The sequence below is a fragment of the Nyctibius grandis genome, chromosome 2 (genome assembly GCF_013368605.1).
Source record: "Nyctibius grandis isolate bNycGra1 chromosome 2, bNycGra1.pri, whole genome shotgun sequence".
In the NCBI taxonomy this organism is placed as follows: Eukaryota; Metazoa; Chordata; class Aves; order Nyctibiiformes; family Nyctibiidae; genus Nyctibius; species Nyctibius grandis.
Genome location: NC_090659.1, coordinates 20,673,246 through 20,700,530, shown reverse-complemented (window position 1 = coordinate 20,700,530; position 27,285 = coordinate 20,673,246). Strand labels below are relative to the sequence as shown.

Here is a 27,285-nt window from a genome sequence, read left to right as displayed (position 1 = left end):
ACTTACTCATTATAAATCCTGTGCACTCAGTAGGGGAGGAGAAATGTCAAAGTAAAGCATCAATTGACTTTACATCTCAATGATCCAGTCTGCAAATTGAGGTGCTTTGGTAAGAGGACATGTTGAAAAGGGTAGGTGCCCAGATCAGCAAGCTGCATAAAACCTGAAGACAGGCGCAGGCAGAACTGCAGGAAGGAAACTTGGAGGAGGAACCAACAACTCAATTTGTGTGCACTTGGCTTGACCATGACCTGCTACTACCCTGGAGGGAAAAGCCTGGTTTTGTTACAGAAACATGAAGCCCTCTCTATCCAGGACAACAGATGCCATGTGCTACAGGAAGAAGCATCAGTGCAGAGAGTCCCACTGCACAGAACAAAATGTGATTAACCAAAAAGCACGTCTTCTAGAGCAGCAGAGTGGCTGGAAGTGGCTCAAATCACTGGGTGGGCTGACTTTCTTGTTCTGTTCCTCCCCCTCACAAAAATGAAAACATGCACTAGTCTGGGGGGGGGCCTTGGAGGTCCTGTCTGGCATTTCAGCAAAACATAAGGGTGAGTTTCAATCAGAGAGATGCTGGAGAATTATCTAATGATAACAACCAGACCTGCAGATGGAGCCCAAGAGGCAGGAACAGAGGCAGTGTTTTTTGGAACAGACTGAATACCCCTCAAACTGATAGTCCTGAGCGCTGGGATAACTGACAAACAATGGAAATGGGTACTAACTGTTATGTTACACACTGAAGCTGGAAGCCACTTCACATGTAGTCAGACAGAAAAAAAGAGGTCTCTGGTCAGTAGAGACAGATAAAGTAGGATTAACGTATCAATATGTACGTGCATATGTGACAGCATAAGAGGAAAAAACACCATTTTGTCTCAAGATGAGATTTGATCCCTTTCAGCAGAGACTTGAGCCTATTCTCCGCTGGGACGTCCCTTGCCACCCGTTGTTTCTTTTCCCACAGCACGGACATCACTCCAAGGACAAGGCGATGGCAAGTGCCATGCTTTTGTATTCCATGCCACCGAACGTGTCCGAGGGAAAATAACACATGCAGCAAACTCCAGGGCAATGATGAAGAGGAACTGCTCATGAAACAGCAGCAGCTATCCTAATTGAATGATTCCTTGGAAAAGGAAATAGATGATGGATATGGTATCTCTGATAGCAAGCTCCAGCCAGACACCAGGCACTATAGAATGCTACTGGCAATGAAGTGAGTCCATGTGTTAAGATCAGCCAGACAGAAAAAAGTAAATGGTGCCAGAGGTTATCCTCTTGTGAGGAAGAACAGGAGAGCAGCTGGTACAAAATGCCATTTTATTTAAAGTGGCTTGAGCAAATGACTGCAAATCTAACTGTTGACACTGTATGTTTGATGTATGCTTAGAGCTAGGGATGGACACATGCTAGTATGGGCCAGTATTTATCCACTGGCCAGGTACAACTGCCCAACTTACAGCAGACAAGGAGCAATGCCAGGATCCCAGGGATGGCAACTGAAAACCTACTCTCCTCAGCCCAGTAGCCTCACACAGCATTGGCAAAAGGCAACAGCTGTGATGGGACACAATCCTTGAGAGAGCTACAGGATCCAAAAGCAATCCAGGACAGCTGCAGCTGCAGCATCCTCACAGACAGCAAGCACACCCAAACAGCTCAGGCCTAATGGAAGCCAGGAGAGCTCAGGAGGTATCTCAGACACCAGCTGGCCTGATTGTGGAAAATCATCAAAACAAGGTATAGGCATATATGGTACCAAAATGCCATCTAGCAGAATAACAGCAGCAATAGATATGGAGAAAGTCTCCTACTGCAAAAGCAATAGCATCAAAAGGCAGGATGTTGATTCAACACGGAAGAGTCACCAAAAGGTTGGTGATAAGGAGCGGTAACTTTCAGACAGGTCTAAATCACTGAGTACCTTGACCAGACATCAGGAGGCTGGTCTGGGTGCTTGGGGCTGGCCACTGCTGGGGCACAGCATGCAAGTAGTCAGTCCTCTTGGCAAAGAAACAGTTCAACTGCTGAAACCCATCAGCAGCTGTTTGTACCCATCAGATGTTAATGCCCATCCACAAAACAGGCTGCAAAGATGATCTCTTAGGAGTCCTGCTTTAAAGTGCTGTCAGGATGTGGAGCTCCAGAGCGGCTTCCAAACTGATGCAAATACAGACCTATGGAGAAGGTGTGGCTGGGACCCTCAGACAGGAGGGTTTCTTAGTCCAGCTTTCCTTTTTTCCTCATAGAGACAGGGAAATGTAGACTTTTATAGTAGCATCTAGGTGCTATAAATTAAGTAGTGTATAGAACGAAAAGACTGCTCCTAACTTAAAAAACAAACAGAAAACTTATATGAGGACCATTAGTGGGTTTGTGGGAATGCCAAAGGATTTTTGGAAGTCTTTTTACAGAACGCTGTGTAGATTAAGGCTTTTAGCCAAAGCTAGGCCAAAAAGAGATGCCAAGGGAAAGACAATGAAAGGAAACAAGTGTAGGTGCGAGGCGGTAAAAGGAATTAACTTTTCGCCTGGACAGCTTCAGCTGACCACAGAACACCATTAAACTGATTTTTGTGTGACCACAGATTATAAGAAGTAGGCTAAAGGCTGAGTCTACCTAAAAACAGGGTGACAATTTAGATATACCTGTCTACTGTGTTTTTAACGATGCAGCTGTACATTAGCGGTTATCTCATTATTAGTTATCTAGCTATTATTACTGATAATAAAAGATGTGCTCTGTCCTGGAGCAGGACTCTTCTGGCACTGAATGTGAGCTCAAACTGAGCTCCCACCTGCAGAAATAACGCAACCCTTCCTACATCACATTTAACATCTGAAGCTTGGGCAAGATTTATGTCTCCCGGACTTTCCACCTATTAACATTTCATAACATCTTCTGACAGTTTCATTATGAGGCTTTTCTCATTCTGTTAGGTTTCTGAAATTATACTATACTTTCTTTTGTGCAGTACTTGCATTAACTTACTATGATTACTGTGTTTTATTAGATTTCATAATTCATATGTTCAGTAAGGTTCTTTGCTAGAAATGGTTCTTTGAATGCTCTTGGACGTCGGTTCATGTTGAGGGATTAACAGCTTGTTGGAGTTTCTTTATGGGATATTTCCCTCAACCCTGTTTTTATGTAGTGAGCAGTGGTCACATCTTAAAGGGGTTATACACATCTGGAAATCCTAATCCTCTCTAGATGACAGAAGGGAAAAGAAGTCTGAAGCTGTAATTTCCTCTGGTTTCAGTTCTCTCTCTCCCCCACATGCCAGCAGCCATTTCAGAGCAGAGAAAGCCTCCTTTATTCTAACTTTCGCTGCATTATTTACTTACTCACGGTCTGCTAGGTAAGTAATTATTGCTGATATTAACTTAATTACTTGGTAAGTAATTAAATGCTTTTGATGCATAGGAAGAAATTTTCCTTCATTAAGAAGCAACTTTGTGGCAATAAACTTTTTACCTTTGTCCAGTTATTTTACAAATAATGAGAAACAAAAGGCCCAAACTCACTCCTGTTATGTAGATAAAATATCCATTTACTTTTGATTTCGATATCACAGTCTGCCCAGTACTTCTACTAAGCAGTGGGTCTGCCTGCACCCTGCCCTTCCAGTTCTGACAAAGATTATAAATAAATGAGCCATTAAATGATAATTCTGTAAAGCAAACAAAATACAAGAGAGTGCAGGTGAAAATTAAAATGAGCAATGTCTTGTAATACATTTATAGAGGCTGTTGTTTTACTAATATTCGCTTTTATTTACATTAAAAAGATTAAAGATTAAACTTATCTCTTACAAAAGAGAAAAGTAAACCAGTTGTGTGATTTCACACATACCACTGTTGCTCGCCTTGGGCCAGGCCCTTAAGGTTGTCACAGGTATTTTCAGCTACAGCTGTGGCTCTCTACAGGGCAGTTAAAAGCAGTCAACAGGTGCTTTTAAAAAAAATCCTAAAATCAAATGAAATTACAAAGGAAAAATGCAAATTACAGAATCACAGAATGGCTGGGGTTGGAAGGGACCTCTGGAGATCATCTGGTCCAACCCCCTGCCAAAGCAGGTTCCCCTAGAGCACGTTGCACAGGGTCGCGTCCAGGCAGGTTTTGAATATCTCCAGAGAAAGAGACTCCACAACCTCCCCAGGCAGCCTGTTCCAGTGCTCTGTCACCCTCAAAGTAAAAAAATTTTTTCTCATATTTAAATGGAGCTTCCCATGTTTCAGTTTGTGCTCGTGGCCCCTTGTCCTGTCACTGGGCACCACTGAGAAGAGTCTGGCCCCATCCTCTTGACACCCACCCCTAAGGTATTTGTAAGCATTGATAAGATCCCCCCTCAGTCTTCTCTTCTCCAGGCTGAACAGACCCAGCTCCCGCAGCCTTTCCTCATAAGAGAGATGCTCCAGTCCTCTGATCATCTTTGTAGCCCTCCACTGGAATTACAGGTTTGTCTTCTCAGATACCTTACAGCTGCCTATAGCAGGTCTGCAGATAAAGCCACTCTGGTAGCTACAGTATTTAGCATAACCTGGGACAGTGCTGAGCCTGGTTTCAGGGCGAAACCATTGGTGCCTCTCATGGTGGGAAGGCAACTAATTAAACAGAGAGGATGCTTGCACCTGGCTACCTGCCATCCACAGCACAATAAGCATGTGGTAATAATGCATAAGCAATCAGCAACCAGGAATACACTGCTTCAGGAGCTCAACAATAATTTGCTTAAATAATTAATAAATAGTTTGAGTAATAAGGCCTGGCCATCCCAAGCAGAGCTGTCTGAAGAAGGCTCCTGGCACGGGCAGATCCTCTCACACTGTGCTGCAGGGAGGGGGAAAGGGAAGTTGGATGCTCCTGTGGCAACACCGGCATTTGAGGGCATCAGAAAGAGGTTTCCCTGGGGCTGCTTCAGCTTTGAGGGGAGATCTTTGTCTCACGCTCCTGCCGCTCAGGGATGCCCACCAAGTGGCCTGTGGTGCTTCCCGTGCTGCATCTTGTGCAGCCGGGTACCAAGGGAGGGGGGCCAGCAAGCCCTCATAGAGAGCTGGGCAAAATTCAGCATTTTCCCAAGTTTCCATCTCTGAGTCTTAGTGCAGCAATCACGCACAGCCTTTTCTTGGCCAGATACTAAACACTTTAAGGCAAAGCAGACGTCCTTTCTACTGTTTTTCAGATGCCTATCCCCCAGCAACAACACATAAATACAGTAACCTTTGTCACAGTTTACTTTTTTCCTAAAACAGCTTGGAAAAATTATTTCAACAAATAGTACTTTATCCCATCATAATTGCCAATGCATTGTTACTTATCTACCCCTTATTTTACAAGGCTTACTTAGATGACAGTGACAAGCAAGCTCCCAGGAACTGTGCACGGCAAGGAGAACAGAGGCAAGGAAAAGTAGATGTAAAAATAAATAGGAAAATTAACTTGTGGCTACTGAAGACTGAAAAACTTCAGCTACAATTTAGTAGGGTTTAAATTAATCTTATCCAATTTAGGAATATCATTTTCCTACACAAGTCATTGTCATATTGCATGACATACCTGTTTTACGTCTCACTCAAAATAGCATTACTTTCAGTCATCGCTATTTTAGTACACAATGATAATGAATTATATGTGTATTACTCACGCACAGCGACCGAGACTTTTCAAAGCAATGTAAGTAATCATTGCCACTCCTCCAAAACAGAAGCCATTTTATTTTAATGGGGGATGTGACAAAATCTCCATTGCTTGTAGAAAAAAAATCAAGAGTTTTATTCAGAAGAGAAGGTTATAAGCAGAGGTAAAGGGGAATGGCTGCAGAGGTGTCCCCACTCCACTACCCCTGAAGCGAGGAGAGGGAATGCCAGCATCCACTTTAATCCCAACAGAAATATGCCAGCTAATTAATAAAAATACACAGCCCTCAAAAAGATCAATCCCCCTAATCCTTATCCATTCTTTAATTTTAAGATCCAAGATTATTTTCAAAAACCTGCCAGAAGGCTCAGAAAACCGAAAGCCTTTTAACTGCACACAGGTGAAAATCGGAGCCGGGAAATGCCGGCCAGTTACAGATCACTGGCTTTAATCTTACACCAACTAGTTCAAAAACCTAATTTCCTTCTGCTGTGAATTCTGCCTACAGAGTTCGTGCTGTCTGTGTTTGTGTTAATGGGAACATTACCAGGTCACAAGCACAAGCACAAGCAGCAAACCAAATGCTATTAGCTATTTATCCTGTTACAAGAATTATGTTTAAATACCTCAATGCTATTTCTAATCCGTATTTAATAACATGGCAAGATGCCAGCTGAACATTCTACATGGAGACAAAAATCTTATATCCTTTTTAAATTCTTACAGGGAATTACTTCAACAAAAGAGCATTATATTCTTGAACACATTATAGGTCTGGGAAAAACAGATTAACTGGTATTTCAGTGACACATCCTGTTTTACACTTCACCATATGATACTTAACCTGCGACACACAGCCATGCTGTTTCAATCTAAATGCAAAAACTGTACGCACGTATATAAAGTAGCTGTGATTTGTGTTGTAAACAAATAAATAAATAAGAAATAACCAAATAAACAAGCTATTTTACGCAGCTTCAGGGAACAGGCCATTGAAGGCTTGAGAAAATAATTTGCTGATGGTATTGCTAACTCTGATGTTTAAATCAAGAGGTGAAGGTGAAAGATGAAAAGAGAGATTTGGTTTTGTGGGGTTTTCCCCCACTAACAGTATGTGATATTTTGGTCCAAGTAGAAAATAATTTAAATGACCAGGTGAAATATTACATAAAAAACCTGTCAGCTCCAGTGGGAACTGGCAAAGACGAATCCTGAAAGAGCAATTAAAAACTGGACACAAATACCAGCAAAAACCCATTAGCTTGACAGAGAGGGGGTTAGACTCTATTCCTTCCCTTCCCGTTGTAAATGCAAATTCAAGGCTATTCTTCATCCTGCTCTCCCCACCACCTTGCTTCCATTCACAAGCTTTGGGAAACTATAAGAAACACAGTATTGCTAATTAAAATACAGGTTTTAATAAAGATATACTGCATGGATCATACTGCAAACCAATCAGCCCCAGTGTCTACAGCTATAACACTGATATTCCTCAAAACAAGGACCACCCCTGAGGTCCCGGTCCCCGGGGAGCCCCCGGCCCCTGTGGTGCTCCTGGCAAAAAGGAGGCTGATGGTTTTGCCAAGGGGGGTGATAGCGTGTTTGTTTCTGTAGGCAGCATACAACCCCAAATTTTTAGGTCTTTAGGGTATATTTGGATCCTGTTTCAAACTTCTTCTGCCACCATCATGGAAATAAACTTAATTTTTTACAAAACACTCAGGTTCTGTCACAGCATTTAAAAATAATTTCAGAAATGACTACCAGGTAAATGTCAATGATTCTCCAAGACACAAATGAGAATTTTTCTGAAATCTGAGTAAACGTTTAACTTCTTTATAACTATCCAATTTGAATAACTTGGGAAAGGACGTGCATCTGTGACTCCGGTCCTGCTGTTATGGAACAATTGTATTTCTAGTCTATTTTGAATATTCAAATATATGCTAAAATTTCAGCATATGAAGAAGAAAAAAACAAGATGGGAAATATCCCCTTTGCACCTCTGTGGGGCTTTACAATAACCATCTCCCTGCACATGGCAACTCCCACAGCCGACTGGCACAGGACCCCCAGGCTCCTCGGAGGGAAGAGGGCTGCGACGACAGGCATCCTCCTCCTGGGGAAAGCCTCTGACCACCGTGTTTGCTTTGAGAAGCTAAATATTTTTATGAAGGAATTAAAACACTTCCCTGCTGACAAAAGGGTGTTATTGAAAGCAACTGGAACACAGTCACTCGACCTGTTCAGGCTTTTATCAGTAAACAATCAGACATTGCAAATGGAAACGCATACAAGTCCTTATCACAGCGCGACATTTTATTATCTGAGCAAGAAAATAATCATGTAACCTTCACATGGCATTTACTTACACTCCTTGGGCAGAGTCTGAGGAACATGCAATTTCTTACTTTTTAAAAGAAGCAGTAGGACCTTTTTAGGGGAGAATTAGCTTTCACTCATAAATGAAGACATAAGAGAATACAGTCAGTGATGGCACAGAAGTAAGTCTCCATGCTTCCCTTCCCCTTCCATAAAATATGTACAATATTTCCTTTCACTACCTTGCTCCCTTTACTATCTCTGAAGAGGAAGGGCCTGTCTCTTGCTAAAAACTATACAGCCACCAATTCAAAGCAACTTCACCTGAGATAAGCATCCTAAAAAAGTGTGGTCATATTAATAATTTCCATTATCACTTCCGCATCACAACATTTAAACTAACTTCTAAAAAAGAGCCAGAAATATAATTTTGCATCGATCCATATGAGACTGTAAGAAAGGCCGAAACACAGAGTCCCTGTGATGGGTAACCGTGGCTGGTACCCGTCAGGTGAAGAGCCCAAAAAAGGGGAATTGTTTGTGGAAGCGGAGCAATCACAAGACTGCCTAATCCTCTTCATGAGAACAGGGCAGCAAAGTGCTGGAGAGAACTGATTTCAAATGGAAGAAGACATGGAAGAAAAAGTTAGTCTAGTATTAAAGATATCTAATAAATAGAATTAGATTCTTTTTTAATTGACAAAAAATGGTTTATTTTTACTGTTAGGGATGCTAATAAAACCAAAATCCAGATTCTCAAGTGGACTGGGCATGATTTGTCATACCCGTACTGGGAAGGGGACACGATAGCTTTTCATCTTTTTAATGCCTACCACATTCTGGTTCTCAAAGCATGTGGGTAACACAGAATCACAGAATGTTAGGGATTGGAAGGGACCTCGAAAGATCATCTAGTCCAATCCCCCTGCCGGGGCAGGATTACCTAGATCATATCACACAGGAACGCGTCCAGGCGGGTTTTGAATGTCTCCAGAGAAGGAGACTCCACAACCTCTCTGGGCAGCCTGTTCCAGTGTTCAGTTACCCTCACTGTAAAGAAGTTTTTCCTCATATTTATGTGGAACCTCCTGTGTTCCAGCTTGCACCCATTGCCCCTTGTCCTGTCAATGGATGTCACTGAGAAGAGCCTGGCTCCATCCTCATGACACTTGCCCTTTACATATTTATAAACATGAATGAGGTCACCCCTCAGTCTCCTCTTCTCCAAGCTAGAGACACAGCTCCCTCTTTATTTGCTTACATTTATTTGCTTGTGGAACGTTGCTTATTCCACAAGAAATACGAAAATCCATGGGAACCAGAGGCTACTGAATACTGTTTAAAATCTACATACTGCTACAATAGGAAATAACAGCAAATAAACCATACATTGCCTAACCATAAAGTTGCTGGATATGCTTGGCTTCTTGCATTTCACCTTTCTGATGCTGTCTTACTTTGCCTTACTTTTCCTTTGCAGGAAATTATTATATGTTAATGGTGTCAAAGAGAGAGCGGGAATAACTCTGTAACTCTGTGTCTATGGCACTAGCTTGGGAGAGGGATGCACGCTAATCTTTCACTTACACTCCAGGTAGCATCACAACCTCAATCACCTGCATCCCGCATCGGTGTCCTCAGTACAGGGCTAATGATGCAACTACTGCTGCCTCCTCCATTTTGGCAACTGTGCCTAAACCCCTTGTGAATGAATCTAGATCTAACACTGACTGGTGATATTTCCTTTAAAAGGGCTCTTAATTTTTATTTAATGAAAACCATTTCCAAAATCTCACCTGAATTTATTAATAGTTTGAGTATAGTTATATTTTTCAACTAATTGGCCAAATCCCTTTCAACCCCTCACCCAGAAAATCATTCACCACACTTTAATGTTTTATGTTTGTGAATGCTGTGAGTCCTGTAGACTGGTTTGTTATTAATCTATATATAAACATGAATCAAGCCTCAAATTAAACAGACAGCATGAAAATTCCCAGGTGTAGCTGCATGGCAATCACCTTGCGCAGCAATCATCAAGGTTTCTGAAGAAGGCTGCAGCTCTCCAACAGGATTTATGAAATGAAGGTTCACTTCAGATAACCAGGGATGAAAGGCAGAAAGCAGACAAGGAAAACTTCAATCCTTGCACCTGGTCTGTGATAATCACAGGCAAGATGGAACAACTTGTCCTTGGTGCTGTCTCTAGACACATCAAGGATAGGGGGATCATTAGGGGCACTCAACATGGCTTCACCAAGGGGAAGTCATGCTTAACCAACTTGATAGCCTTTTATGAGGACATAACCTGGTGGATAGATGATGGTAAAGCTGTGGATGTGGTCTATCTTGATTTCAGTAAAGCGTTTGACATGGTCTCCCACAGCATCCTCGCAGCTAAACTGAGGAAGTGTGGTCTGGATGATCGGGTAGTGAGGTGGATTGTGAACTGGCTGAAGGAAAGAAGCCAGAGAGTGGTGGTCAATGGGACAGAGTCCAGTTGGAGGCCTGTGTCTAGCAGAGTCCCTCAAGGGTCGGTACTGGGACCAGTTCTATTCAATATATTCATTAATGACTTGGATGAGGGAATAGAGTGCACTGTCAGCAAGTTCGCTGACGACACAAAACTGGGAGGGGTGGCTGACGCACCGGAAGGCTGTGCAGCCATTCAGAGAGACCTAGACAGGCTGGAGAGTTGGGTGGGGAGAAATTTAATGAAATATAACAAGGGCAAGTGTAGAGTCCTGCATCTGGGCAAGAACAACCCCATGTACCAGTACAAGTTGGGGACAGAGCTGTTGGGGAGCAGCGTAGGGGAAAGGGACCTGGGGGTCCTAGTGGACAGCAGGATGACCATGAGCCAGCAGTGTGCCCTTGTGGCCAAGGCCAATGGCATCCTGGGGTGTATTAGAAGGGGTGTGGTTAGCAGGTCGAGAGAGGTTCTCCTCCCCCTCTACTCTGCCCTGGTGAGGCCGCATCTGGAATATTGTGTCCAGTTCTGGGCCCCTCAGTTCAAGAAGGACAGGGAACTGCTAGAGAGAGTCCAGCGCAGAGCCACGAAGATGATTAAGGGAGTGGAACATCTCCCTTATGAGGAGAGGCTGAGGGAGCTGGGTGTCTTTAGCTTAGAGAAGAGGAGACTGAGGGGTGACCTCATTCATGTTTATAAATATGTAAAGGGCAAGTGTCATGAGGATGGAGCCAGGCTCTTCTCAGTGACATCCCTTGACAGGACAAGGGGCAATGGGTGCAAGCTGGAACACAGGAGGTTCCACATAAATATGAGGAAAAACTTCTTTACGGTGAGGGTGACCGAACACTGGAACAGGCTGCCCAGAGAGGTTGTGGAGTCTCCTTCTCTGGAGACATTCAAAACCCTCCTGGACGCGTTCCTGTGTGATATGGTCTAGGTAATCCTGCTCCGGCAGGGGTATTGGACTAGGTGATCCTTCGAGGTCCCTTCTAATCCCTGACATCCTGACATTCTGTGAAGATCAGCCCTTTAATGAAGAAAAAACTCAAGGAGCAGAGGCAGTACGGTTGAATTTTGGGCAGCAGGCTGATCTCATCAGAAGTTTCTGCTGATTTCAGCCAGCAAGAAATATAGGACATGCCCTAGGACTGAATCAGGAAAGTGCCCCCTGTTTAGAGAAGGGCTTAAATAGCACGTGACTTTAAGCTTATGCTTGAAGTAAAACATGTGGTGAGGTGCTTTACTGGAGCAGTGTGGTGAGAGTAAATAAAAATAGGAAAAGGTCTAGGAATGTAGCTTTGAAGACATTTACTTTATTTTAAAATTGGTTTTGCCTAAAGCATGCCTGCAAACAGCAGAGATCTGCAGTCACACTGAGAATAGATGCTTATGGCTTGTATGATATTCTGTGTGCACACAGTTTTAGGACTTCCAAAGCATGGACAAAAAGATGACTCCAAGAAGTATGACTAGATCATACAAAAAAAAATTAGATGCAACTTCATATTTCTGATCACTTATGTCTATCTGTTCATTTGTGTCTTTCTGGAAGAGGACTTGGCCTCTAAGATGTCAGAACTGAGACTGGCATAACCAGCACGCTACTGCTCCGTTAAGCATCCCTCCAGGAGCAAAGCCACAAAAGCAATTTTGGTGTGGTTTTCAAAGCTATTCTTTCATCAGCAGCTCCAAGAAACCTTGTTTCCTTTTTAGCAGTCTAAGCTCTAAAAAGGTGACAACCAGAATGGTTGTAAAGGAAAGCACGAGAAGTAAAAATGCAGAAGATTGCACATTCAAAAAAATTGCATAGCTCTTTCAGAAAAAATACTGATATCATTACCTTTTAAACCAAAGCCTCCCAAGCACAGTTTTACTGAAGACTGCTGGAAGCATGCTCAGCTCCCAGAAACCTGCTGCAGGTGCACCCGGCGTGCACAATAACCTGAAGAGTTATGAAAGGAATTTGTAATGCCAGTTCCTCTTAAGCTGCATTAGAGAACCCGAAATTGCCATATTCCAGCTGAAAAAAAAAGTAGCTGAGAAAGGGCAAATACCCCTGGGAAGGGAGCCAGTTTCCTGCTTTGCACGACAGTCTCGGGAACAGAACTGCAAAACGTCTTTGAACAAACACACCTCTGCTGATTCCGTACTTTTTGTACAGCTGTATGTAGTCAAAGAATCCAAATCACCATACAAATAGCTAATTAACCAGCAGCCAGAGAAGCGAGGCCATGCTGTTTTTTCTGGGCAGCCCCACAAGGCTCTGTCCTGACCAGCTTTGGTTTATCATAGAATCATAGAACGGTTTGGGTTGGAAGTGACCTTAAAGATCATCTTGTTCCACTCCACCTGCCACAGGCAGGGACACCTTTCCACTAGACCAGGTTGCTCAAAGGCTCATCCAACCTGGCCTTAAACACCTGCAGGGAGGAGGCATCCACAGCTTCTCTGGGTAACCTGTTCCACTGTCTCACCACCCTCACAGTAAAGAATTTCTTCTTAAGATCTAATCTAAATCTACCCTGTTTAAAGCTGTTACCCTCATCCTATCACTACATGCCCTTGTAAAAAGCCCCTCTCCAGGTTTCCTGTAGGCCCCCTTCAGGTACTGGAAGGCTGCTATAAGGTGTCCCCAGAGCCTTCTCTTCTCCAGGCTGAACAGCCCCAACTCTCTCAGCCTGTCTTCATAGGAGAGGTGCTCCAGCCCTCTGATTTGGTTTGATTTTGGTTTCAGCAGATCTAGCCCACACTTGTGCTCAGCTCCAGGGGAGGGGCCTTCTCCTGAATGATTTTTTCCTTGTTCTGGGGTAACTTTCTTAACTACTCAGTTATAAAAGCAGACAGGTCTCGTAGCCAACTGTAAAAGAGAATACCAGAAAGAACAGTGGAGGGAAATAACGTGTAAATAAAGGACAAGATTACAGAGGCAGCAATGTGGTACCTGAGAAAAGCTCCTACTTTCGAAGAAGGTACATGAAACATAACTCGAGAAGGAGAAAAACAGGGAGTGAGGGGAAAGGAGCAGATGTGTTCCTCAGGGAAAATACGGCATGGCTTTGACAGAAAGTGAAATGCAGCAGTGCTGGTAGGGATGGGGGAAAAGAAGGGAAAGAGAAGCCATCTCTTTCCTACCATTATCCAAACCGTACCAAATGCTTCCCTGCTCATTCCACAGCAATTTGTCCTTCTGTAGCACCACACAAATCCAATGCGCTCACCTTTGTCAAGCTTTGGGTAGTTCCCTTTGCTTGGATAAATGTCCAGTAACTAAACTTCCCCCAAAACCTCTTTTAATCCATAAATACGAGCTAGTGTAACTCCACACACACAAGTCTTTACCTTCACCCTCCTGAGGTCATCTAAATACCAAGTTCCTACAGTGAATCCACACTTAAAAAGGACAGCAAACACCTGTCTACTTTCATTTTGATACAGGATGTCAGCTATTCTCCTTATAAAGCATACTCGCCTAACTGATTTACAGACTGATTGCACTGATGAGCAAAAATCAAGATCTTAAGCGCAAATACCTACTCAGTGATTATACTGTAAATGTTTACATCAAGCATCAGGTACAGAACAGAGCCCACTGAATGGACATACAGGCTAGGAGGTTTCTGCAGGGATCTGAGCTCCTGCTGTCCAGGGACTTCTTACCTACAGCATTCAGAGCCCGGAAGTTCAGTTTGAGAACAGCCCATTTATACTGTAAATGTAAGTTATATATAAACCACTGATCCATCACATCACAGGAGATTCTTTTTTGCGCTCTAGTATGAAACACCCATTACCATTTAAGTTGGATACATCAGCTGTGGTGGTGGGAGGCACAGATGCAAGCACTTGTTATTCCTACGTCTCTACTCACAGCAATACTTTTACTTTCTTGTCTATCAGCACTTTTGACAATTCAGCACAGTTCTAAGCATATAAAGTCAGTCAAGCACATCTCAGGAACGGTGCAAGGAAATTCCATATCAGTAAATAACCTTAGTCCCTGGTAGGAATGAAATAACTCTCCAAATGAAAACAAATGACTTTGATTTAGAGACCAAGAATGTCACAAAACTGAATAAAGCCTATTACTTCTCGTTGGATAAAATCTATTACCTTAGGCTCATGGTCAGCTTTTACTATATACCATTTGACCCAGAAACTAAGCAAGAATTGTTTTGGAAGATGCGCAGTCTCAGAGAAGGCTTTGTGCTCAAGCTGGGTTGTTTAGCCGACTGTTTGTGTTCAGCACTTACAGATAAATCACTATCCCTAAAAATCTTGGAATGATGAAATCTGCAGTTGTGATTCTGGTGTTTTAAGTTTTCTATCTGTAAGAAAATTTAGAAGCGATTGGTAGGTAACCTTGGAAGGTTTTTATTTTAATTTAGAAATAAACTTTTAGGTCCTACATAAGTGTCTAAATTGCTTAAAATTAACTGAATAATTTTGCTGAGGGTTCTTCTATATTTAAACAGTAAGATAAATTTACGACATTTACAGACGTTTTCTGATGAAAAAAGGGCTTTTGTCACAGAAGAAAAAAAAAAGCATACATATAGCACCGACCTTAGAAGACCAGCCAGCAAGCTTCAACATCCACAAGGTGTCCTACCCAAGGTGCCAGATATGCTTAGCTGAATTACCAAAGACCCATCGGAAAGGATATCTGGATGACCTTTGCAAAAATTTGACTTTGAAACACCAGAAACATCAAATATTACTATCTAAAGGAAATATACAGTACATGTTGTTTCATGGGAAAACTGAAACCAAGTAAGCACATAGTGAAACCCTCAAAGCAATTTTGATGTGGTCTTGGGCTTACAGCCAAGGAGTCTTACGTAGTTCAGCTTCATTAAGGGCACAGTTCAGTTGCCTAAACGCAGACACCTGCTGTCTTTGGAGAAACCTTCGTGTACCCTGTCCCGCATCGAGCTGCTGGTCCTGAAGGACATTATCTGCCATAGATGCTGCTAACTCTGCTAAGCGCTAGAGTATCTCAGATAGCATGAGGTCTTGACACTGGGTGTGCGAGTTCAAATTAAATAGCACTACATAGCAACCCAAATCAGCTTAAAAGCACAATTGCTGCTGCCCACGCTTGTGGAACTAGCAGGAACTTTGCCACCCACCTCACCAGGGGAGACACAAGGCAACACAATATTCACAATATTCAAATACATATATGCAAAATTAAATGAACTGATGCAAAGCAGCAGGAAGCAGAAAGAAAAAACCCTCTAAAAGGAAAAAGAAACACTACTCATCATAAAATTTTATCTGAGTTTATTTCTGATGGTGATGCTTCTGTTTGTTATTTCTCAAAATGTTATTACTGAAAGACTACCAAGTACTTTAATGTTAGCCAAGTCTAGTGTAATGCCCCCTAGCAGGGAAACTGCAAGGATTATTCAATCACTACCACTATATTATTTTCTTGTGAGTCTTCTCCTATTATGGGACTTAACTTGTTACATTTCTCTCTATTTGCATTGTGCTATCAAATCATGGCATGCACCTCCTATCTCCAGCACTGTGCATGCAGGCACAGACAACAGGCAGACAATCCCCACCTCGACCATTTATGAATAAGCCAAAAATCAACAGGCAGGTGAAACTAACAGAAATAGGCACAACAAAGAAATTAGAAACAGGACAGACAATAAGCTCAGTATTTTAAACAGCCTCATCACTTCCCAGTTTCTAGTGGCGTTATAGAAGGGTAAAGTTTTAAACGGATGTTTGAAGAAGGTCAGGGAGCTGATGGATAATACATTTACAAGGAAGCCCTCAGCTGCATGGGAGAAAGCACACAAGGTGCTTGCTGAGAAACGCAGCAGGAGGGTGAAAGAGGTCAGCGGCACTTGCAAAGCAGAGGTGGGTGTCAAGATCTCAAAAGCACATAAGAGCTAATAAGCAGGCATAGAATAGTGATATAGCATAAGAGGGGTTGTCTCATGTGCATTAGAAACGTACACGTGAAGGGAAGTGTTTCAGGCTGGAAACGAACATTTGCATTCAGTTTGGATCATCTTCTCACTTCCTTAACCCTTGAGTTTTAGCCATTGCTCAGGAAGGAGCACCATTTCTGTGGACCACATGCTGTGGTCAGATATGCTCATTCAATAATCCCCAAACACCAAAACTTTGGAATCCACTGTCCCCCTTTTTCCCATCAAAATACATCAGCAGCTATTTAAGCACCGCATTATGTATGTGCTCTTAAAACCTACTTTAAGCCACCAAAGAGAACTTCCAGTCTCCCCCTTTCCTGATGCCAAGAGAAGGGCAGAAAGATCATGAGCGTGACCCGGGTGACAGCAAAAGCAGCATAAACATGAACATGAACTCTCCTGACAGCAGGAAAGAGAAGTGCTTCTCATTTCCCAGCACTTTGGTGGGTGGGGAGATGATGAGCTCTCCAGTAGGCATTTTTTTTTCTTCCATTAAACTGGAAAAATTCATGCCAATCTCTAACTAAAAAGCTAATCCAATCTCAACTAAACCAATCTCAGCTCCAGGTGAGGTAAAATATTCAAGCTTTGTAATACTTCTCCACTGAAACCATTAGAAAAGCAGCTGTATTATTTTCTAGGCATTCTTAGGTTACTAATGCTAAGTCAATCACAAAAATGCTCCTTCTTCTGTCTTTATTAATTCACAAATATTTTCAAAAACCACGCTTAATCCTAATATTTGGGGACTACAAAGTCACAACAGATGCTCTTATTCTTATTACAGGCTGCTCTCTGATTTTGGCCACATTGTTCTTCCACAAAGCCTGCACCCAAGTGCAGTAATGCACAGGTAACCTTTATGACTTTAGCCTCTGCCACTCTCTGGCATTCCCTGATGGATATAAGGGCACAAAACAAGAATAACAGAAGTTACAAACGCGTCCCTGCAAAAGGGGCTGTCGATCTGTGAGCCAGAAAGTCTGTAAATCACCTCTGCCAGGCTCAACAGTAATAGCTCCTGCCGTTTGACACAAGATCAGATTTCAGCTCCAGCGTTATCATCTAGCTACAACCTGACGTACACCAACCTGACGTACAGAGTTGCATTTAGACCACAGAATCCATCCCAGCCTCTGTGCTAAGGAATTGCCTAAACTGGGGAGCGGCTGGGAAGCATTCACCAACATCAGTCAGTACTATCATTCATCTTTCCAGTATGGCATCATCCAGCACGTCCCACACTGCCATGCGTAAGCCTCAGAGCATTCCTCAGCCTTTTTCACATAACAATGCTTCAAGGGAGGCTCCGCCTTGAAAAAAAGGAGCGTGCGCTGAGGTGGGATAAGTCAAGGCATAAACATTGCTTCAGCCCTAACCCCCCTCACCCAGAGGGCTGGCCGTGAGTTTTTTCTTTCACGGTTAATTCCGGTCGCTGCAGAAGCAGCCTCAGCCAACTCGGGAGGTGCACTAATTGCATGGGAGGTATGGATTGTAGTGGAGAATGTCCCAAACGCCTTCTGCTTCCCTAGTTTTAGTTCCTTGGTTTTAGGTCTATTCTGAGAAAAATATCCCACCCTGCTCCACACTTTATTTAGTCCAGAGAGGTCAGAGAAGAGGGAAGAAAAACACCTTAGGATGGTTTCTACGCACAAAAATTTCACATCTGATACTTGGTCTCTGTGGATGGATGCTGTTTCCATGCCAAGTCCCACTGATTTTGGTAAGATTCCAGGCACGGGCTAGGAGGAAACTCTAAAGCTCTATACTATAAAATACCAGAAACTAGTTTTAAGACCATTACAATTTTTCTCTTTTTGTTCATTTCCCTCTAACCTAAATCTTCCCTGTCCAAACATACATAAACTGGACAATTACAAGGGATGCTACACTGCTGGGCAGTTTACTGACTCTCTGAATCCAGCCTTGCCAAACTTTGGGGCAATTATCTAAATGTCGACCATAGTTCATGTTGGAAAATCCCAGTATCACATTTTAAATTATATTTTCCAGTTTCTTCCACCTCAGCCCCCATGATGTGCCGTGTGCCCTTCTTACTGTATTCCGAAGATCATAAAATCCCTTGAGAACTCCTTATGTCACAAGTCGCACCTAGCTATTCCAAAGAGATGCTGCTGGGTACATTCCCACCCCTGCCCTGGGTCCCAGCCCCATGGTGACGAGGGCACAAGCAGAGCCCTGAGTCCACAGAAACTGAGATCCCTCCATACCCTTTCCATTTAAACCTAGAGAATCCCCAAGTAACCCAGCACAGGGCCCATCAGAGGAAACTATGGGAGAGGCCACCTTGCAGGTCAGGTCTGTGCTGCTCTGGTTTGAGCAGTATCACCAGCTCCCAGGGCCAAGGGGACGGGCAGCGCTGGCCTTCAGCCACTACCTGGGAGGCCCTGTCCCATCCTGCCTGCCGCCTCCTGAAGCAGTGAGGAGCCAGAGGCAAGTTTATTTGGGGCGTTAATAACCAAATAAACTTAACCAAACTGGACTTTTGCCTGCCAGATTTAAATACTACTCATCACAGGAGCTGCCCGGGGCTCCTGGAGGAGGGGAGGGTCACAAACCCAGGTTTCCCCAGCAGCCCCTCACACCTTACCTTGACGAAGAGGGAGATGTCGTGTTCCTGCTTCTCCTCATCCTCCTCTTCCTCCTCCAGGGCAGCCGGCGAGCCCGTCTCGTCCTCCGCCCGGCCCTGCACACCGTTCAGGCTCCGACCTGCCGCGTCCCACTCGCCGCCCTCGGGGCCCGGGGACCCGCCGCGCTGCCCCGCCGCTGCCGCGCCTCCTTCCCCTGCCCCCGGGGCCGCGCTCCCCGCTCCTGCCACCGCCGGGGCACCGTCTCCCCGCTCCGTCCCTGGCGCCTCTGCTCCGTCTTCGCCGTCGGGGCCGCCCGGCGACCGGTGTCCGTCATCGGCCTCCCCTCTGGCTGGCACCGCCGCCTCCGCTTCCCCGCGGCTCTCGGGAGCCATCTCGCTCCCCTCCGGGGCCGCCGCCTCCTCCTCGGGGACTGTCCACGCCGGGGCTGCCTCCCGCACCGCATCCTCGGGGTCTGCCCCCGCCGGAGCTGTGGCCGCAGCCTCCTCGAGGTCTGTCCCCTCTGGGACTGCCTGCCTTAGCGCCTCTTCGGGGTCTGCCCCCGACGGAGCCGTCGCCTCTGCCTCTTCGAGGTCTGTCCCCGATGGGGCTTCTTCCCTCACCGCTTCCTCGGGATCTGCCCCTGCCGCCTCTTCGGGGTCCGTCCCCGTCAGGGATGTCACCTCCGCCTCCTCGGGGTCTGTCCCTGTCGGGGCTGTCGCCTCCACCTCCTCAGGGTCTGCCCCCGTCGGGGCTGTCGCCTCCACCTTCTTGGGGTCTGCTCCCGTCGCCTCTTCGGGGTCTGTCCCCGCCGGGGCTGTCGCCTCTGCCTTCTTGGAGTCTGTCCCCGCAGCCTCTTCGGGGTCTGTCCCTGTCGAGGCTGTCGCCGCCGCCTCCTCGGGGTCTGTCCCCTCCGGGGCTGCCTCCCTCACTGCCTCCTCGGGGTCTGTCCCTGTCGGGGCCGCCTCTGCCTCTTCGGGCTCCGTCCCCGTCGGGGCCATGGCGGTGTCCTCGGGCTCTGTCCCCGCCGCGGCTGCCTCCTCGGGGTCCGTCCCCTCCGGGGCTGCCTCCCCCACCCCTTCCTCGGGGTCTGTCCCCGACGGGTCTCCCTCTTCGGGCTCCGTCCGCGTTGGGGCTGCGGCCGCATCCTCGGGCTCTGTCCCCGCCAAGGCTGCCTCCTTAGGGTCTGTCCCCGACAGGGCTGCCTCCTCGGGGTCTGGCCCCGACGGAGCTCCCCCTTCGGGCTCCATCCCCGTCGGGGCCATGGCCACGTCTTCGGGCTCTGTCCTCGCCGCGGCTGTCTCCTCGGGGTCTGTCCCCGACGGGGCTCCCTCTTCGGGCTCCGTCCCCGTCGGGGACATGGCCACGTCCTCGGGCTCTGTCCCCGCCGCGGCTGCCTCCTCGGGGTCTGTCCCCGACGGGGCTCCCTCTTCGGGCTCCGTCCGCGTTGGGGCTGCGGCCGCGTCCGCGGGCTCTGTCCCCGCCGCGGCTGCCTCCTTAGGGTCTGTTCCCGACGGGGCTGCCTCTTCGGGCTCTGTCCCCGTTAGGGCCACCGCTGCCTCCTCGGGGTCTGCCCTCGCAAGCGCGTCTACCCCCGCGGCCGCCGCCGCCGGCTCCCCTCCCGGCAGACCCTCTCCCGCCGGGCCGTCCCCGTCGGAGTCTCGCTGCTCAGCCCCCGCCGGAGCCTGCTGCCCCGCGCCCGGCCCGCCCGGGGTCTCCGCCGCCCCCTCGGGGTAGCCGTTCCCCGACCCGCCGCTGACCTCGCGGGACACCGCCGCCGCGGCCGGCTCCTGCCCAGCCACCTCCTCCTCGCTCAGCCGCGGCGCCTCGCCGCGGGGGGGCCCGTCCGCGGGTTCCGCCGCCACCTCGGGGGACACCCCGGGCTGCGGCTCCCCCGCCGCCGCCGCTTCCTCACCGGCTCCTTCCCGCGGGATGTCGCTCCCCTCCGGCGGCGGGGCGCCGGGCAGCCCCGGGCTCTCTGCCATGCCGGCCTCCCTCGGGGCCGCTGCCCAAGAGCGCAGCGAGGCAGGTGCGTCCGGCGGCCGGGACGAGCGGGGACCAGCAGAGGCGCCGCCGCCGCCGGGGATCAGCGCCGGACACCGACGGGAGGGGGCGGCGGCGCCTGCGCACGGCCGCGCCCGGGGCCGCGCGGGTGCGTGTGTGCACGGGGAAGGGTGGCGAGGGGGCGGCAGCCACAGGTGCCAGCGCTCCTCCTCCCGCGGGTCCCTCGCCGCCCCCCCGCCCCAGACCTCTCCGCCCCGGTAAATCTCTTCTCCGCCGATTTCGGCTGCAGCTGGCGCGGGACGGCGTGGCCAGAGCGTGGCTGCGGTGGCACCAGGCGCTGCCAGGGCTCCGCTCGGCCGTCTCCTCCCGACCTGCCGGCTGCTTGCAGGTGCTCAGCGGGACTGGAGCCTTTGCAAAGAGTGGCCAAAAAGCACCCGCTGCCTGCCCTACACGAGACTGGCCTCCCACCCCAAAGCCCTCCGAGCCCCATTTCTGCCCTTGCTTTTCCCCTTGGCTGCTGCTCACGGCCTCAAGTGCAGCGTCTCTTGCAGCCCCCCAGATGCCCCTCTGCTCTGGGACCCACAAGCCCTGCGCCTGCTGGCAGGTGGGGCTGAAAGCCACCCAGGGACTGAGGGTTTGCTGGCTGCCTGAACAAGGAGAGGGATGCCATTTTCCAACTTCAGGTTTACGAAGGGAACCACTAATAACCCCACCACTGCTGATGCACTGAAACTGGCAGAGCCCCGACAGTCTTGAAAGTTTCTTAAAAACATACATAAACCAGTACTTCACCTCAGCAGCTACCCAGTATCTGAAAGGTATTCCCAAACCCACCAAACATTGCTAAGAAGGAAAATGTATCCTTATTAACTTGCAAAAGTTGTAAGAGGGAACATGGGAACGTTCTGTGTAAAAAAACTAGATTTGCATAGTTTTAAGTAGCTTTCCTTCATACGTGACCATATCAAGTGCTTGTGCCTCTGCGACGGTTCACATTTAAATGTGATGAGAAATACCATGTCCTGTGCAGAGCAGGCAGCTGGTGTGAAAGGAGCAGTAACTTTTAGTTTGGGTAAGGTAGCTGCAGATTCATCCCACAGGCTGCCTTCTGTTCCAGATAAAAGACATCTTTTCATACTTATGGAGGCACTTTACACACACACAAAAAAAGACAATCAGCAAGTTCTGGTGTGAGGATAAGCTTCAGTAGTTTTGCTTGTAAGCAAGAAGTCATTTTCTAGGAGACACAGCCTGCTCTAGTCCCACTCTTCTCAGACACGATTTACATGAAAGCATTACTTAGGCTGTTTGAAAGGAAAATAGTCCTAGTTTCCTAGGTGCAGAGGGAACAGTGGACAGAAAAGTTAGCTGATAAGAGTGAGGTATCATATTTAAAAAACATGCAGTTAAACACTTCTATGTGTATGCATATAAAACCACTTTTTTATATTTGAGAGTGGGAAGAGCGGGGACAGACTGAATACGGGGCTGTGGAATGGGTGGGAAGGGAGAAGGTGCAGCCAACAGGAGATGGGAAATACTACAGAATAAATCATTCACTCAGGTCAAATACCTGCTCTTATAAAAATAAACAAACAGACAAATAAATAAACAATCTTACAGCTATTTTAAACAGAATTCATGCTTGCCCAGAGGTGTGTTGCCAGTGAGACAGAAGAACGGGGGCAGTCATGGTCAGAAGGGATGTTTCTTGGAGATTCAGGAATGGAGGCTCAGCATCTGGCAATGGAGGTCTTGCAGCTGGACCCATCGTAAGGCAATTATTTCACTTCTCTCTTATGGGTTCTGATATCTGTAGAATGACACATCTCAGTCTATTTCTACATAGATAATAGTGGTTTAGTCATCCTAACACTTGCTGAAGGGTTCTTAACCCTTGGCCTGAAGGCTGGCCACATCCCCCAGGGGCAATACAAGTCCTGTCTTACAAACTGTTCAGATATGAGACAGAGCTGTCTTCAACTGTGCAGACCATCCACAAGCACTGCCATATTGTCTCCTGTCCAATGGTGGATAGGACACTGGCTGGAAGGAAGAACACTTACCTCAGGTTTCACGGTGGGAATGAATAGCAAAGCAACATCCATCGCATAAAATTCTGGGAATTTTGCAGGAGGAATGGTTGCAAGTTACAGACACAACCACTGAAGTCAGCTAGCTATGTTTGTATGAATACTATGTTTGGCTGCACCCCTTGAGAAGCCCTCTCCTGCTGCCAGTCCCCATGAGCTCAGCTTTGCTCAGCTTTGGTGGCCGATGGGCCCTGGCAGATGGGTTCCCCCTGCAGCCCCACGTGGCACAGCCTCCTCTGGCTCGCTGGAGCTGCCTGTTCTTCAGTGCTGCTTCTTTTCAATGGTCCCTTGGATCTGCACCACTTCTCTAAATACCTCCTTTGGGTATCAGTTTCAGGTTTTGCTCAGGTTGTGAGTTTGACATGGAACTTGCATCCTGCTGATCTCCACGAGAGATGATTGTCTCTCACCTATACTTATTCATTGACGAGCTTATTCATTAACACCAGTATCCTATTTTTCTTTGCTATTTTCTGCTCTGTAGCTCTTAGTACAAAACAAGGTGAGGATTTCAAGGCTGGCAAAAAAACCATTTCAGTGATAAACACTGCCTGATTATTAACATCGGGCAATGTTTAAGCATAACAAAAGATTAGGTCTTTAAACACTCATGGAAGTCTGACAAAGGCAGAGCAGAAAAGGACTAACAGTTGACATAGCCAAGTTAATTATCTTGTAGGACAGAGAAAAGTTTAAGGTATAGTGTTTGATACAGTTACGATTTTTATGGAGTGATGATTGAATGGGTTGTAACAGATCTTGCTGTGTTTTTCCTGAAGTATAGGAACAGACATGCTCTAATTCTGCTGGAGTTCAGACCTAGCAGTGACACGTGCAGGCACTGGGTTAATGTTGCTGCTCTAGCAGGTCACCCAGCTGGTGCTTATGCCATGAGGTCCCCATGCAAGCAAGAGAGACAGCGTAGGAAGTCAGAGAGCCAGGGGACAGGGTAAAGAGGGACAGGGTGGGCACAGTTCAGAGGAGAGCTGGCTGGTCAGCCCAACATTGCTCCTCATCACTCTTCAGTGTCGTGGTTTCACAAAGGCAATTTTGGAAACACACCATTAAGATTAGATCTGTCCCAGTGAAAACCCAGAACTTTGGATATCTGTTGTTCTGTGCTCTCTGCATTCAACACTCTTTCCCTCTATCTCAAATACTTAACAATTAATCTCTCCTGCTTCACACCCCTCCTGTACACTATCTTCAAGCTCTTTACACCCCATCTGTTTCTAAAATAGGCCCTCAGCTAATAAATAGTATTTTCTCAGTTCGGCTTCAGGAAGGATTACTGCACACCTTCTTCATTTAAAAGATGAATGCAGGTAATTAAATATCACAGATGTTAGACATTAGTGGACAACACGAAGATCCCTTTATAGTCTGTTAGCGAACAGGTTCTGTCCCTCGGGGTTCTCAATTAGGCTGTACTTGCTTGGATTATTGTAACTTCTTTTCCTTCTCTGACTGTACAGGGAGTTGCAGGACAAGGTTGTAGTTTTTGCAGCCCAAGGTAAAGAAAAAATGCCTCTTGCATTACCAGGGTCTCAGAGAGAGCCCTCCCCACCAACCTGCCTAACTCCTGGGACAGGTCAGCCCCACTGCAAAGGGAGCAGCCAGGGGTATTTGTTCACACCTCTGCGACTCCAGTTCACAGTCCTGTGCAGTGCCAAATACACAAATGCCAAATACTTAATGGTTCGCCCTAAGTAAACTGGGGTAACAGAGTCAGCAATGCTTTTTTGCTTCCCTGTGCAGGCCACTGCCTCCCACAGAAGCCTGCTCTGCCTATTCCCTGGTGCCTGCTCTGGCTGAAGTAGTGATGTTTCATCAAGTGTGTGCATCTGCTCTTCCCAGGGTTTGCCACATTTCAGAAGGGAAGCTATGTATCCCCAGGCCAAAAGCTGCCTGCACATGATTTGAATTCTGCTTGTTTCTGCAAGATGCGGAGTAACTGCTATTTTGCACTGAACTCAGTGGGAAATACGGGTGAGCAAAGCCTCCAGAAATTTGGTAGCATTTAATTGTGTTCCCCACCATGGGATGGAGGGAGAGATTTATCAGAGTAAACATAGACAGGTACAAACTACATGTCTGCAGACCCTAGAGCCAACAGACATCTAGTGAGCAGGGTCAGAGAAATGATTCCTCTCATCCCAAGGTAGATGTCTGAAGCAGACCAGGTGGTCCTTGACAGAAAAGTGCCTATTTCTCTACACTGACTGTACAAGGACCTGAGGGTGACTGGCTCAGGGAGTTGATGTCTGTGCTGGACACATCTAAACTCCTATGAGATGAATCCTGTCCAGGTGATTCCCTTACACACTGAAATTTGAAAATGGACAGTCAGCAAAATGTGGGCCAAATCCCAATTACTTTTTCTGCATTATTTTTATTACAGTGGGTGGTTTAACTGGAATTTCCACAAATTACTTGTGGTATAAAACATTATCCCATATAAGCATATGACTGCCTAGCCCTTCATGATGGAAAAAAAGAAACCCCAAACTGTATTAACATTTGTATGTAGGCCAGTTCTGTATTCTCCTGTTTAAAATATGTTATTTGAAACATGGAAAAGACAGAGTTGCAAGTGAAAAAATGGTATTGGAGGACTATAATTTTTACTACTTTCAAAATACATGTATGTTTGCTATGTTTGTCCCTGGTTTCTTAAACTTCTGTCAAGAAGTTGGTGTGGCATTCTGCTGCTTCGTGATTGAGAGGGTGTTCGATCCACTCAAACAAAATTAAGAGGGAGAGATGCCTTACTGAATATTGCAGCGGTGTGCTGCGTGTTGAGGGGGTGATGCCATCTGTATTCAGTGTTCTGAGCTTCCCAGCACTAAGCTGATTAGGGGCAATCGGCTCCCTTCCCAGCTGCTTAGAGGCTGTCTGCTTGGGAAAAAGGTAGGGATGTAGACATGCAATGGGGGGAAAAAGCCTGGTTGCTGGGCTAGGAAGCACAGAAAACCAAGCTACCTCTAACCAAGGCTGAAAAAGCAGAGCAGAAGGGTAGATGCACCTTCTTGCCAGATACTACCAGTCCCTTTGTTCCTTCTGTTTGTTACTCAGTTCCCCAAATCCCCGGCATCCCACAAAGCTGCAGGCACCAAAGCAGCCTGTACTTAAATTCTGAATGTATCATTCTGCAGTGTGTCAAAAAACCAGAACAATATCAATAACAAAGCTTTTCAAAAAATAAACTCTGTACTGCTTACTATTTTTTAAGTACTTAAAATCTCTTCATTCTCCAAAAAAGTCCTTGACTTTCCTAGTCTTACGTTTTACTTTTATTTTTGTTAAGCGGTACTATTTTAATGAAGCAATAAAGTCCTCCATGTGCCACAGGCAAGATAACAAACAGACCTTATATGTAGTTTTTTATTGTCAAGTATCATATCTAATTCAATAAAATAGTGGTTTAGTATTAACTTTGAATGTGCCCCAGAAGCATTACGGTCCTAGAAAGTCTGATGACTGACCTGGAGCCTGGTATAATCTCGTTTGCTAGCTAAATAAGGCCAGCTCAGCACTCATTTTGCTGTTAACAGTATGTCTGGCTTGAACTCTGGACCTGTTCTCATTTTGGACTACTCCGGGCCTCTGCCCAGGCTTTTGATTCTGCTTGGGAAATCCCCATCAAAAGTACTTCACTGAACTCCCTCCTCCCCATTACTTTCAAATGCCTTTCAACCATTCCTGTAGCCTGCCTCCTGCACCATTGCTTAGGGAAGGGCATGCACACAACACTATTTAAAGGACCATCTTGATTTGCACATCATTCAATAGGATTACCGATATGTTTAAAGCTGTCACGGTTTAAAGCTGGGCTGGCGATTAAACCTGCAGCAGACGCTCTCTGTTAACCCTCCCCCCCCACCCGAAGGGAAAGGGAAAGGGAAAAGGGAGAGAGACTTACGGGTTGGAAAGTTAAAACAGTTTTAATAAACCTATAATAATGAAAAAAAAAGTATAATAATAATATTGGAATAATCAAATATATACAAATATATATACAAAACCAAGATCGAGCTCCCCCGATGTCAGCAACGTCACCACCGGCACTGCAGGGCAGGCTCCGGGAAGGCCCAGGCTGGGCCTAGCGACGGTCGAGAGCTGGATTCAGGGATGCACAGATCAGGATCGGGGGCAGCAGGAAAACAGTCGGAGTCCTCCTTGGACACCGGCCATAGCAGAAAAAACAA

General features: G+C 46.4%; 1 protein-coding gene across 1 annotated transcript in view; it reads right to left on the bottom strand.

The window, feature by feature from the left end:
- Positions 1–20,965, bottom strand: part of CLIC6 (chloride intracellular channel 6) — a 35,230-nt gene extending 14,265 nt beyond the window's left edge. The window contains exon 1 of the mRNA XM_068424267.1: positions 19,004–20,965. Within this exon, the coding sequence (XP_068280368.1) occupies positions 19,004–20,965 (1,962 nt within the window). The remainder of the gene's footprint in view (positions 1–19,003) is intronic.
- Between the last annotated feature and the right edge of the window lie 6,320 nt (positions 20,966–27,285).